This window comes from Schistocerca gregaria, chromosome 4, assembly GCF_023897955.1.
Source record: "Schistocerca gregaria isolate iqSchGreg1 chromosome 4, iqSchGreg1.2, whole genome shotgun sequence".
Lineage (NCBI taxonomy): Eukaryota > Metazoa > Arthropoda > Insecta > Orthoptera > Acrididae > Schistocerca > Schistocerca gregaria.
The window spans coordinates 102,188,745-102,201,607 of record NC_064923.1 but is presented as its reverse complement, the minus strand read 5'-3'; the positions used below and the strand labels follow the sequence as shown (position 1 = coordinate 102,201,607).

Sequence of the window (12,863 nt, the reverse complement as noted above, 5' to 3'; positions counted from 1 at the left end):
GTCAATGTCAAATACTAATGTACACGAGATGGAGAGCTTAGTTTGGTGTACCAGTACAAAAGAGATTTATTTAATAGCTGTAATGGTAACAATTTTAAATTTGGTTTCAACACAAATGTATCTTCCTATGTGCTCTTTATTATATTTGCGATTGTGCTACTAAGATCTGGAACAAGAGATTGGCTGGCAGCAGTTCTGAGAGAATTTTTTAAATTACAATTAGAAATACTCGCACACAATCTAGTTTTTGTACAAGACAAAACAGAAAAAAACCTTTCAGATACACAAGTGGAACCAAACGTAGAAAAAATCTTTGCTGTTTCTCTGTGTAACATGGGAAATTCTTCCTTTGGCAAATTCTGGTAGAATTAGAGCAAACCTTTTGTATTGTAAAACACATCCTTTCCCTGAAAATTGCTTTGCAAATCAATTAGTTTGAAATGTAAATCTGAAGGCACACTTTCAATATCCATCGAAAAAGGTTTCACAAAAAAATTGAGAATTAGCTGCAGGTAGGTAATTTCTTGAAACAATAACAAAGCCAATGTTAATAAATGAAAGTAATGTAAGCCGTTGTTTCGAAGTACTAAAATGCGATAGATTTTAATAAACATGTGATGTGTACTATTGGTTTTAATGTAATGCAGTCCTCTTTATTTAACTGTATGTCATGTACCGGCACATTACCTGGAATCGGTCGTTAAATGCATTTTCAAGGGATTGTAGCACCTTGACATATTTTTCAAAGTGCGCTCCTTCCTGCACAGATGCTATCAAACAAAAACATAGTACCGTTTCGATTAAAGCGGTTATAAAAATCAGCCTGTTTTAATAAAGATAGAATTTATATCTCAGGAAAGTGATGCGTATTTTTGTCTGAAAGGTTGTTTTTGAGGAGCTTCAGTTTATACTGGAAAGCGTTTATCTTGCTGATCATATTGTTGATGAGATTGTTTTCATTTTGGAGTTTCAGACTTAAATCATTTAGGAGAGCCATAATGTCTGCTAAAAATCCTAAATTAGCTACCCATTCAGGGTCATGATCAAGTGGCTCCGGACATCCTTTGCTCTCCAAAAACTGAGCCACAGTGTCACATAGTCGAAAAATTCGGGATATCACTTTCCCTTTGCTCAGCCAGCACACCTCAGCGTGGTAGGGAATATGTGGATACTCCTCTTCAAAGGAAATCAAAAATTCTTTGAATTGACAATGAGTGAGTCCATGAGAACGAATGTAGTTCACGATATGCACCACTACCTTTATCACATCTTGAAGACCAATAACTTTCACACAAAGATCCTCTTGGTGTGCAAAACAATGAACAGAAGGTAAATTCGGCATGTTAAGTTTTTCCGCAGTAGGCCAATAAACCCTTTTGCTTTACCGCACATTGCTGGTGCCCCGTCTGTGGTTACGGAATATAGTTTTTCCCAAGGGAGTCTTATTCCTTAAGCTACCATTTCAACAGCTGCTAAAATATCCGCCTCTGTAACAGGTCCCTTCAACGAAATCATATCCAGGAGCTCTTCCGTTACATGTAGGTCATCGTCCACGCCACGCAAAAATATTGCGAACTGAGCCGTGTCGTTAATATCCGTGGACTCATCAAGTGCAATGGAGTACGCTAGGAAGTTTTCAATTTTGACTGCAGTTGTTCATACAAATTCTCAGCAATGTCGTTGAGTCTTCAATGCGAAAATAAAAACCAAGGAATCTAAACAAACATTATTTCGTTTTGCATGACTTTTAACCAAAACATACATGCTAAAGCACTTGCAAAAAAAAACCTCGTTTGTAGATACAGAATTCTCTTCTGCAAGAGTTTGCAACTTCCGTAATTCTTCCTCTCTGGCACCCCCTGTTATATCACTATACTTTTCTGAATGTAATTTGCTGTAGTGCCTTTCAAGAGACGATTTTCTGACACACGTAATTAGTGTACCACAGATTAGAGATTTGGCTTTATTGTCACAATGCAGAAAAAAGTAGGAGAGTTCCCATTCCGGTTTAAATTGACTTTCAGCAATTTTCCCTTTTTTTTTGGAGCAGATGGTTCCATTATTCCGGTAATTGTCTTGCTCTTACGTATGTTAACTGAGCCGTCTGGCAGTGCATTTAGCAGTGCACAGCATCAGCCTCACCTAGCAAGCCGAGTTGAGGTGAAGTATGCCGAGTTGAACCGATGCACTGTGCAGGCACTCGCTGCACAATCAAAAAACTAATCTGGATGAGTAGGGATAAAAAGGTCTCATTTTAAAATTATCACTACAGAAAATCAGAGGTATAATGCAGAATCTGTTTGGTGCATTATATGTGGTGAAAGGGACATTTCTTTACTGTTTTTGAGAAGGACCAATTAATGTGGAACTAAATGAAGTGACACAGGAAGTTAGTTTGTGAGCCGAAAGAAATGGAGTCAGTAGTACAGACAACTATGCCTTTACGTAATTGATCATCATTCGAAAAGATACATTTGGCATGAATGAAAATGCTATGGATGGAGTAGAATTTTGTTTGGAAACAATAGCAACAGTTGAAGTATGATTACTAGCAATTTGTCATGTGGTTGGTATATACTGAGATACAAAGCAGGAAATCACTGAGACAGCCATCAACACCAGGGAAAATGTTGTGAGGTATACAGGGTGTGTCATAGGCAGTTGTGTAAACACATACAGTTGAAAATACACAAGACTGCAAGCAAAAATTCCTTAGCGAACACAGGCTCCAAAGCACGTAACTTTAGAATTATGAGTACTACTTCACCTGCGCTACTGAGCAACACGTCTCTTCTATGGAACAAGTGCTCATAGCTCTTAAGATATGCACTTTAAAGCCCACGTTTACTGGACATTTTTTCTTGTTTTGACCATAGTATCTGCTCCCAAATTATGCAAAATGAAGAGCTTGCAGTACAAGACATTTGTTTCACAGAACTGAAGATGAACAAATGTTCCTATATCTTAGGATAGGCATTTTAGAGCACATCTTAACTGAAACTCTTTCGCTTTTAGCATTGTGTACTTTCATTTGTGATGTTTATGCCATTAATTATAATACACCCTATTGAAAAGGACTGAGCATGTCTTGTGTCTGAAACTACAGTAAGAACTTGTACGAAGTGCAGCAATTTAGTTTCACTGTACATCTAAAGGTTAGTAGCTGCTGGTTCATATATTTTTGTTGCAGGCGTTCTTAGATGTAAACTTCCACATGACTGATGTCAGATAAGCAGAATTATCATCAAAAATAATTAACAATGATGATAGCATATCAAAATGATTCTGTGCAATATCATTTTATATCTAAAAAATTAAGGGCATAGGGAATTTTACTAACTAAATATTATAAATGTAAGTGTACTTTACTAGCAAAATAATACTTAGTACTGATTGTATCTTATTATTGTTTTAGCCATTTGCACTTCTGTCTGCAGCATTTCAATACGACGCATCATTTCCTTCAACAATTTGTGTGAATTTTGTTATGTTTGCAAATGGTATTCGATCGATGGGTACTTCGAGACACTATCAGTTTATTGAAGACTGTGAAGCTGGGAAGGTATGTACTGTTTTGGGAAAAACTGTTCCTTATGTGTAAATTGTGATAATTTATTGATTTTTTTATTTCAAATGTTAGTCAGAATTATGACAGGAGACACTATCGAAGCCAAGAAGAAAGAAACTAGATTGTACGTTGGTCAGAAAGCTGTTTAATGTTATTACTAAGTCATCTTTTACTCTAAAAGGATTGGCGAAAATTGTCACAGTGACAAAATTTCAGAGAGAGTATTTAGCATTTTGAGAAACTTGTATGTAAAGGCCTAGTTAACTTTTCAAGTGACTTCTGCACTCTTTGAATAACTGTGCTAAATATAAGCATACATGTTAAATCTCGGTTGATTTGAGGTTATTAATTTTCAAAATAGGGTGTTTCAATACAACTAGCCAGAGGGAAACAATGTTCATATATACTTATAAAAATTAGTGATTACGAAGTGAAGTTTCAACCAATGTGAAAATGTGGAAGTGCACTGAAAACCAGAAGTTACAGATTACCAATATCCAAATAGTCTCATTTAGAAATTACTGTGGTAATGGTGTGAAAATAGACAGCACATAACTAGCTTTTTCTGGCAGTCTTTATACAAGTTCAAAAACATATTTTTACATTGATTTTTAATACTGGAGGATAATGACTAACACAGAAGAATCATACAAAAATACCATCATTACACCATTGGATAGACTCGCATATGGATGACATAATAATAAGCATCCCTGGCATAGAGAAACAACTGAAAGATTTGAGAGCAAATAAATCACCAGGTCCAGATGGAATTCCAATTTGGTTTTACAAAGAATACTCTACAGCTTTGCCCCCTCAATTAGCCTGCATTTATCATAACTCTGTTACCCAGCACAAAGTCCCAAGCAATTGGAAAAAAGCACAGGTGACTCCTCTATACAGGGTGAGTCACTAACTATTGCCACCTAGAATAACTCTGAAAGCACGATAGTAGCTGAAAAGTCTATTGGACAAGTGTTGCATGGGACAATGGGGGCCATAACATGACATTGGTTTTTTTATGCTAGATGGGGTCACGTCAGAGATATGAAGGTCAACTTTGTTTTTTGGAATGGGATGGTATAGTTTGGTACTTATTTACAGATAATGGCTATCAAGACGAATCCAGTGATGTGTAACAGTAAGGTCTTTGATGGTCAGCAAAGGTCAAAAAGGTAGCATGAACGTGCATTTACAGAAGGTGTTCGAAGTGATGACCGTTGGTATCAGTGCTGTATTGCAATCTTCTTATCAGGGATTGAGTGGTATTCCTTATCACTTCAGTGCTTATAAAAGCATATGCTTTGACAATTCTCTCTCGTATATTGTGCAAATCGTAAGTACTCACCAAATACGGTGTATCCATCTAACATGCCATTGACACATAAACACCATTCAATGCTTTCGCAATACAATATTAATAGGACTGGTAAGACTAGTATCTTTGAATCAAGCAAATGTGAATGATGTATTCCTTTGAAAAACAAGTCGATATCTTTTCATTTATGGAGAATGCCAATGAACTGCAGAGAGAGCTAGAGACACAAATGCTGGAAGATATGCACAACATACTCACCGTACATGTCGTACATTTAAATATGTGTATGGTAAAGGAGAAAGAAAACTGGCGTTCTATGGATCGGAGTGTGGAATGTCAGATCCCTTAATCAGGCAGGTAGGTTAGAAAATTTAAAAAGGCAAATGGATAGGTTAAAGTTAGATATAGTGGGAATTAGAGAAGTTCAGTGGCAGGATGAACAAGACTTTTGGTAAGGTAAATAAAAGGTTATAAATACAAAATCAAATAGTGGTAATGCAGGAGTAAGTTTAATAATGAATAAAAAGATATGAGTGCAGGTAAGCGTACTGAACACATTATTGTGGCCAAGATAGACACGAAGCCAATGCCTACTACAGTAGTGCAAGTTTATATGCCAACTAGCTCTGCAGATGACGAAGAAATTGATGAAATGTATGATGATATAAAAGAAATTATTCAGATGGTGAAGGGAGACAAAAATTTAATAGTCATGGGTGACTGGAATTTGGTAGTAGGGAAAGGGAGAGAAGGAAATGTAATAGGTGAATATGTACTGGTGTAAGAAATGAAAGAGAAAGCCACCTGGTACAATTTTGCACAGAGCATAACTTAATCATAGCTAACACTTGGTTCAAGAATCATGAAAGAAGATTGTGTTCATGGAAGAAGCCTGGAGATACTAGAAGGTGTCAGATAGATTATATAATGGTAAGACAGAGATTTAGGAATCAGGTTTTAAATTGTAAGACATTTCCAGGGGCAGATGTGGACTCTGGCCACAATCTATTGGTTATGAACTGTAGATTAAAACTGAAGAAACTGCAAAAAGGTGGGAATTTAAGGAGATGGGACCTGAATAAACTGACTAAACCAGAGGTTGTACAGAGTTTCAGGGAGAGCATAAGGGAACAATTGACAGGAATGGGGGAAAGAAATACAGTAGAAGATGAATGGGTAGCTTTGAGGGAGGAAATAGTGAAGGCAGCAGAGGATAAAGTAGGTAAAAAGATGAGGGCTAGTAGAAATCCTTGGGTGACAGAAGAAATATTGAATTTAATTGATGAAAGGAGAAAATATAAAAATGCAGTAAATGAAACAGGCAAAAAGGAATACAAACGTCTCAAAAATGAGATCGACAGGAAGAGCAAAATGGCTAAGGAGGAAAGGCTAGAGGACAAATGTAAGGATGTAGAGGCTTATCTCACTAGGGGTAAGATAGATAACTGCCTACAGGAAAATTAAAGAGACCTTTGGAGAAAAGAGAACCACTTGCATGAATATCAAGAGCTCAGATGGAAACCCAGTTCTAAGCAAAGAAGGGAAAGCAGAAAGGTGGAAGGAGTATATAGAGGGCCTGTACAAGGGTGATGTACTTGAGGACAATATTATGGAAATGGAAGATGATGTAGATGAAGATGAAGTGGGAGATATGATACTGTATGAAGAGTTTGACAGATCACTGAAAGACCTAAGTCGAAACAAGGCCCCGGGTGTAGACAACATTCCATTAGAACTACTGACAGCCTTGGGAGAGCCAGTCCTGACAAAACTGTACCATCTGGTGAGCAAGATGTATGAGACAGGTGAAATACCCTCAGACTCCAAGAAGAATATAATAATTCAAATCCCAAAGAAAGCAGGTGTTAACAGATGTGAAAATTACCGAACTATCAGTTTAATAAGCCATGGTTGCAAAATACTAACATGAATTCTTTACAGACGAATGGAAAAACTGGTAGTAGCTGACCTTGGGGAAAATCGGTTTGGATTCTGTAGAAATATTGGAACATGTAAGGCAATACTGACCCTACAACTTATCTTAGAAGATGGATTAAGGAAAGGCAAACCTACATTTCTAGCATTTGTAGACTTAGAGAAAGCTTTTGACAATGTTGACTGGAATACTCCTTTACAAATTCTAAAGGTGGCAGGGGTAAAATACAGGGAGCGAAAGGCTAATTGCAGTTTGTACAGAAACCAGATGGGGTTATAAGAGTCGAGGGACATGAAAGGGAAGCAGTGATTGGCAAGGGAGTGATACAGGGTTGTAGCCTGTCCCTCATGTTATTCAATCTGTATATTGAGCAAGCAGTAAAGGAAAGAAAAGAAAAATTTGGAGTAGGTATTAAAATCCATGCAGCAGAAAGAAAAACTTTCAGGTTCGCCGATGACATTGTAATTCTGTCAGAGACAACAAAGGACTTGGAAGAGCAGTTGAATGGAATGGACAGTGTCTTGAAAGGCAAATATGAGATGAACATCAACAGAAGTAAAACGAGGATAATGGAATGTAGACAAATTAAGTCGGGTGATTCTGAGGGAATTAGATTAGGAAATGAAACACTTAAATTAGTTTTGCTATTTGGGGAGCAAAATAACTGATGATGGTCAGGGTAAAGAGGATTAAAATGTAGACTGGCAATGGCAAGGAAAGCGTTTCTGAAGAAGAGAAATTTGTTAACATCGAGTATAGATTTAAGTGTCAGGAAGTCATTCCTGAACATATTTGTAGGGGAAGTGAAACATGGGCGATAAATAGTTTAGGCAAGAAGAGAATAGAAGCTTTTGAAATGTGGTGCTACAGAAGAATGCTGAAGATTTGGTGGGTAGATCATATAACTAATGAGGTGGTATTGAATAGAACTGGGGAGAAGAGGAGTTTGTGGCACAACTTGACTAGAAGAACAGATCAGTTGGTAGGACATGTTCTGAGGCATCAAGGAATCACCAATTTAGTACTGGAGGGCAGCATGGAGGGTAAAAATCATAGAGGGAGACCAAGAGATGAATACACTAAGCAGAATCAGAAGGATGTATGTTGCAGTAGGTACTGGGAGATGAAGGAGCTTGCACAGGATAGAGTAGCATGGAGAGCTGCTTCAAACCAGTCTCAGGACTGAAGACCACAACAACAACAACAACAACAACAACAACAACAACAACATGATAAATTGAGAACAACTGGAATTTTAACACATCGGAAACATATCCGGCAAAGGAAATTTACTAATGAGGAAACAGAAAATGGTACTCTCGCCACTATGGTTTGAGATCTTTGTTTTAATTTGCATCAAATTGCAAGGGAGTTTGGCATGAACGAGAGTAGTGTTGTTCGTGTTCTGCATCGCTATAAATATCATCCTTACTATACCAGTCTCCACAAAGCATTTACTGTTACGGATTGTATACATGGCATTGAATGCTGCCGATGGGCTCAACTGCATATTCAGAGGGATGACACATTTATTAATTTGATTTTATTTACTGATGAGGCTACGTTCAAGAACCAGGAAATGTTAATTTGCATAACATGCATTATTGGGCAACTGAAAATCCATGTTGGCTGTGGCAAGTTGCACACCAAAAACTGTGGTCAGTGAATGTGTGGTGTGGGGTTCTGGAGGACAGAATTATAGGCCCCTATTTCATAGAAGGAAATTATAATGGTAGGAAGTACACCACATTCATGCAAGAAACATTAAGTGTGTTATTGGAAGAAATACCTAATACAGTATGTGGTATCAACAAGATGGATGTCAGGCAAATTTTTTGCTGATGGCTAGTAATGAGTTGCAGCACAATTCCTAAATCGTTGGACTGGATTTTGCCTTGTGGAGATTCATAAAAGACATTGTTTATAAAGACGTTCCAACTACACCTGAAGATATGCGAGAGAGAATTGTCAGAGCATGTGCTTTGATAAGTGCCGATGTGATAAGGAATACCACTCAATCCATGATTGGAAGATTGCAGTACTGCATTGATACCAATGTTCATCACTTTGAAAACATTCTGTAAATGGACATTCATTCCAGCTTTGTGACCTTCGTTGACCTTCAAAGGCCGTACTGTTACACATTATTGGATTCGTCTCGACAGCCACTATCAGAAAATAAGTACCAAACTATAGCATCCCATTTTAAAAACAAAGTTGACCTTCATATCTCTGAAGCAACCCCACCTAGCAAAAACAAAACGTCATATTATGGCCCCCTTTTTCCCATGTAACTTTTGTCCCACAAACTTTTCAGCTCCTATCATACTTTCAGAGTTATTCTTGGTGGCAATAATTAGTGACTCACTCTGTACAAGAAGAATAAGAGAACAGACCAACAAAAATTACGAACAAATGTCCATAACTTCAGTTTGCTGCAGAATAATTGAACTTATTCTCAGTTTGAATATAATAAATTTCTTGACAATAAGAAGCTTATTCTACAAATCAGCACAGTTTTAGAAAGCACCACTCATGCAAAACTCAGCTTCCCGTTTTCTCACATGATATACTGTGAACAGTGGGTAAAGGGCAACAGGCTGATTCCATATTTCTAGATTTCCAGAAAGCATTTGACATGGTGCACTATTGCAGACTGTTAACAAAGGTATGAGCATATGGAATAAGTTCACATATTCAAGTGCCTCAAAAACTTCTTAAGTAATAGAACCCAGTATGTTGTCCTCAATGGTGAGTGTTCATCAGAGGCTTGGGTATCGTCAGGAGTGCCTCAATGAACTGCCATAGGACCACTGTTGTTCTCTATATACATAAATGATTTGGTGGACAGGAAGTTGCAGTTGTTTGCTGATGATGCTGTGGAGAATAGTTAGGTGTCGAAGTTGAGTGGCTGTTGGAAGATGTAAGTTAATTCAGATGGGTAAGGAGAACAAACCTGTAATGTTCAGATACAGTATTAGTAGTGTCCTGCTTGACACAGTAATATCATTTAAATATCTGGGCATAACATTGTAAAGTGATATGATATGCAATGAGAATGTGAGAACTGTGGTAGGTAAGGCAAATGGTTGACTTTAGTGTGTTGGATGAATTTTAGAAAAGTGTGGTTCCCATGTAAAGTTGACTGCTTATAGGACATTGATGTGATATATTCTTCAATACTGCTCGATGGTTTGGGATCCATACCATGTCAGACTGAAGGAAGACATCAAAGCAGTTCAGAGGTGGGCCACTGGATTTGTTATTGGTCGGCTCAAACAACATGTAAGTGTTGCAGAAATGCTTTGGGAACTCATATGGGGAATCCCTGGAGGGAAAGCAACGTTCTTCTGAAGGCACACTGTCGAGAAAATTTTGAGAACTGGCATTTGGAGCTGATTGCCAAATAGTTCTACTGCTGCCAACACAAATTATGCATAAGGACTGCGGAGATAAGATACAAGAAGTTAGGGCTCATATAGAGGCATACAGACAGTTGTTCACTGAATTTGCGAGTGGAACAGGAGAGGGAATGACTAGCAGTGGTATATGGTACCCTCCACCACACACTATATGGTGTCTTGTGGAGTATCTGTGTAGATGTAGATGTAGATGTAGATGACTGGAGAATGAACATGGGATGATAAATACATCAGACATTTCACTTTCAAATTCTATTAGAATTCATACTTTCCTTTGTTCGTAGGATGAAGATTTTACTGAGAGAAGATTCTTGCAGCTGTCACCTACCACACAAAGTGCAGTGGATGATCTCATCTGGTTATGTTGTAGACCACTGTTGCTCCAGTAGATATTTATTTTATTAGGAAAATGACCTTACTTGTGGCAACATAAGCCTAATAACTTTTTTTTATGATAGAAATTCACATAAGCACATAAATGTGCAGATAGCAAATGACTCAATAGCAAACTTATGGCACTAATATAAAGAAAAGCTCTATATCGTTTATAGATAGTTATGAGCACTGGTTGAGCTATTGTGCCTAGTAATGGAAACACCCAAATGGAAATAACTGATTCAGTCAGTTGTACTTTTATGTATCAGTTGGATTATTATTGATTTGATTCTTGCAAGCGAAACCATACTGCTGAAGCAACCAAATGCAAACAATGAATACAGTCTGTTGTAGGTTTTCATATTGACTGGATTATACATTCTTGCTTTTCAAGTGAAACCAGTCTGTAGTCTGTCTAGTAGTCAAACATATATTTCTTCTTTCAACTGAACCTTCTCTTTAGTTATTGACAGGAGCTCATAGCGGCAATTAACCAGACATGAAATAATGGCAACATTGTGGTAGGTTAGGTAGAGAAAACTTAAACACAAGTTAAGAAGAAGAAGAAGAAGATCTGGACTTTTTTCATGGAAGAGAAAGAAAAGTAAGTCAGCATCAGGAAGGCTTACCAATGTGCAAATGGACATATTGCTGTACTTATTCCCAAAGTAACCAGATATAGAGGAGAAATTTGACAGCTTTTTGGAACAAGTACCATGACTCCACACTATTTATATCTGATGCTCCCTTAAAGTATTTTGTGCTTTCCTGCCACTTCAACCCTCTCAGAGTGTGTTATTTGGAGAACTGGACAAGTTAGGATGGAAATGAGGAAGCAATTGCTGTCAGAGAACATTGATAAGATGGTGTAAATAATCTTGGTCCCTGGTAACCTAGCTGTTGAGTGGCTCTAAAACAAACATACACTACACACACACACACACACACACACACACACACACACACACACACACACACTCGCACTCACACATTAAAAACTCAGTGACTATAATTTTTATCTATCCCCTTAATCTAATTAGCTAAAATGTGTTTGTATCCATAAATACATCAAACAAATACATTCTCAGTTAATTAGAACAAAGGTGTATGATGATGTTACGTAATTCAGCTCAATAATTTTGATGTATTACTCTAGAAGTGTGGCAGCATGATAATGTACCTGCTTGCAGCGCATCAGATTTGGAGAGCTGCCTCAGGTGTCAAGAATTGCTTCTGCCAGCTGCACTGAGTATGGGCTGAATGGTGGAGTGATTAACCAACAGTTACATGAAACATAAACGCTTACAACAGGATAAATGTATCCTTTTAATAATATTCAAAAACACAGACACACACACACAAAAACCATTTGGAGCTAAAGTTACATTGTGTTATCTAGATTTTTGCATTTTAACTACTGTAAACAGCTGCAAAGTTTGGAATTCATAAATATGGTTTTTTTGTTGCTTGAAAAACAACAAATAATTGTGAAAGTGAATCAGTTATATCGGTAAATCCAATGAAAACAAACCCTTAAGTATTAAGTAAATTAAAATGTGAATAGCAGAAATCATATGACTGGATAAAGAGTGCGCCTCAAAATAAATTCAGTGTAATATACAAGGATGGAAGGGGCAGATCTTCAATAAATTTAAATTAAAAATTAATTATTCACTTATGTTAACATAAATTTACCGTGTAGCACCAGATATTAAACTTCGAGATCCAACAAAAATTGACATTTAACAGTAGAAGTATGAAGAATTTGTATTTAATTAAAGAACTACATACATTTTTGAAATACCTCATTTTTAGAAATATACTTCTTATTTACCTTCTTCTTGGAAGATGATGAGCTATTTATCCCCAAAATAGTTGGCAATCCTAGCTGTGGCTCTTGTATAACCCAAAAGCTGAATAAGTATATCAGGGAAAACACCCCTACATCTACATTTACATCATTACTCTTAATTCACAATTAAGTGCTTGGGAGCTGCATCATAGAACCACTTTCAGGCTATTTCTTGACTGTCCCACTCCTGAATAGCACATTGCAAAAGTGAATAGCTAAATCTTTCTGTACAGGCTCAGATATCTCTTATATTATTACAGTGGTTATTTCCCCCATTTAGGTGGGCTTCAACAAAATATTTTCATATTCAGAGGAGAAAGTTGGTGATTGAAATTCTGTGCAAAAACTCTCGCTTCAATGGAAAAGCTTTTGTTTAAATGTTTGCCACCACA

The 12,863-nt window shown here is 37.1% G+C and overlaps 1 protein-coding gene across 5 annotated transcripts in view; it reads left to right on the top strand.

Annotated features, from left to right (window-relative positions):
• Positions 1-12,863, top strand: part of LOC126268198 (peroxisomal acyl-coenzyme A oxidase 3-like) — a 301,784-nt gene that overhangs the window by 87,060 nt on the left and 201,861 nt on the right. For all 5 annotated transcript variants that reach the window (XM_049973820.1, XM_049973819.1, XM_049973822.1 and 2 more), the window contains exon 5: positions 3,416-3,562. In XM_049973820.1, the coding sequence (XP_049829777.1) occupies positions 3,416-3,562 (147 nt within the window). The remainder of the gene's footprint in view (positions 1-3,415; positions 3,563-12,863) is intronic.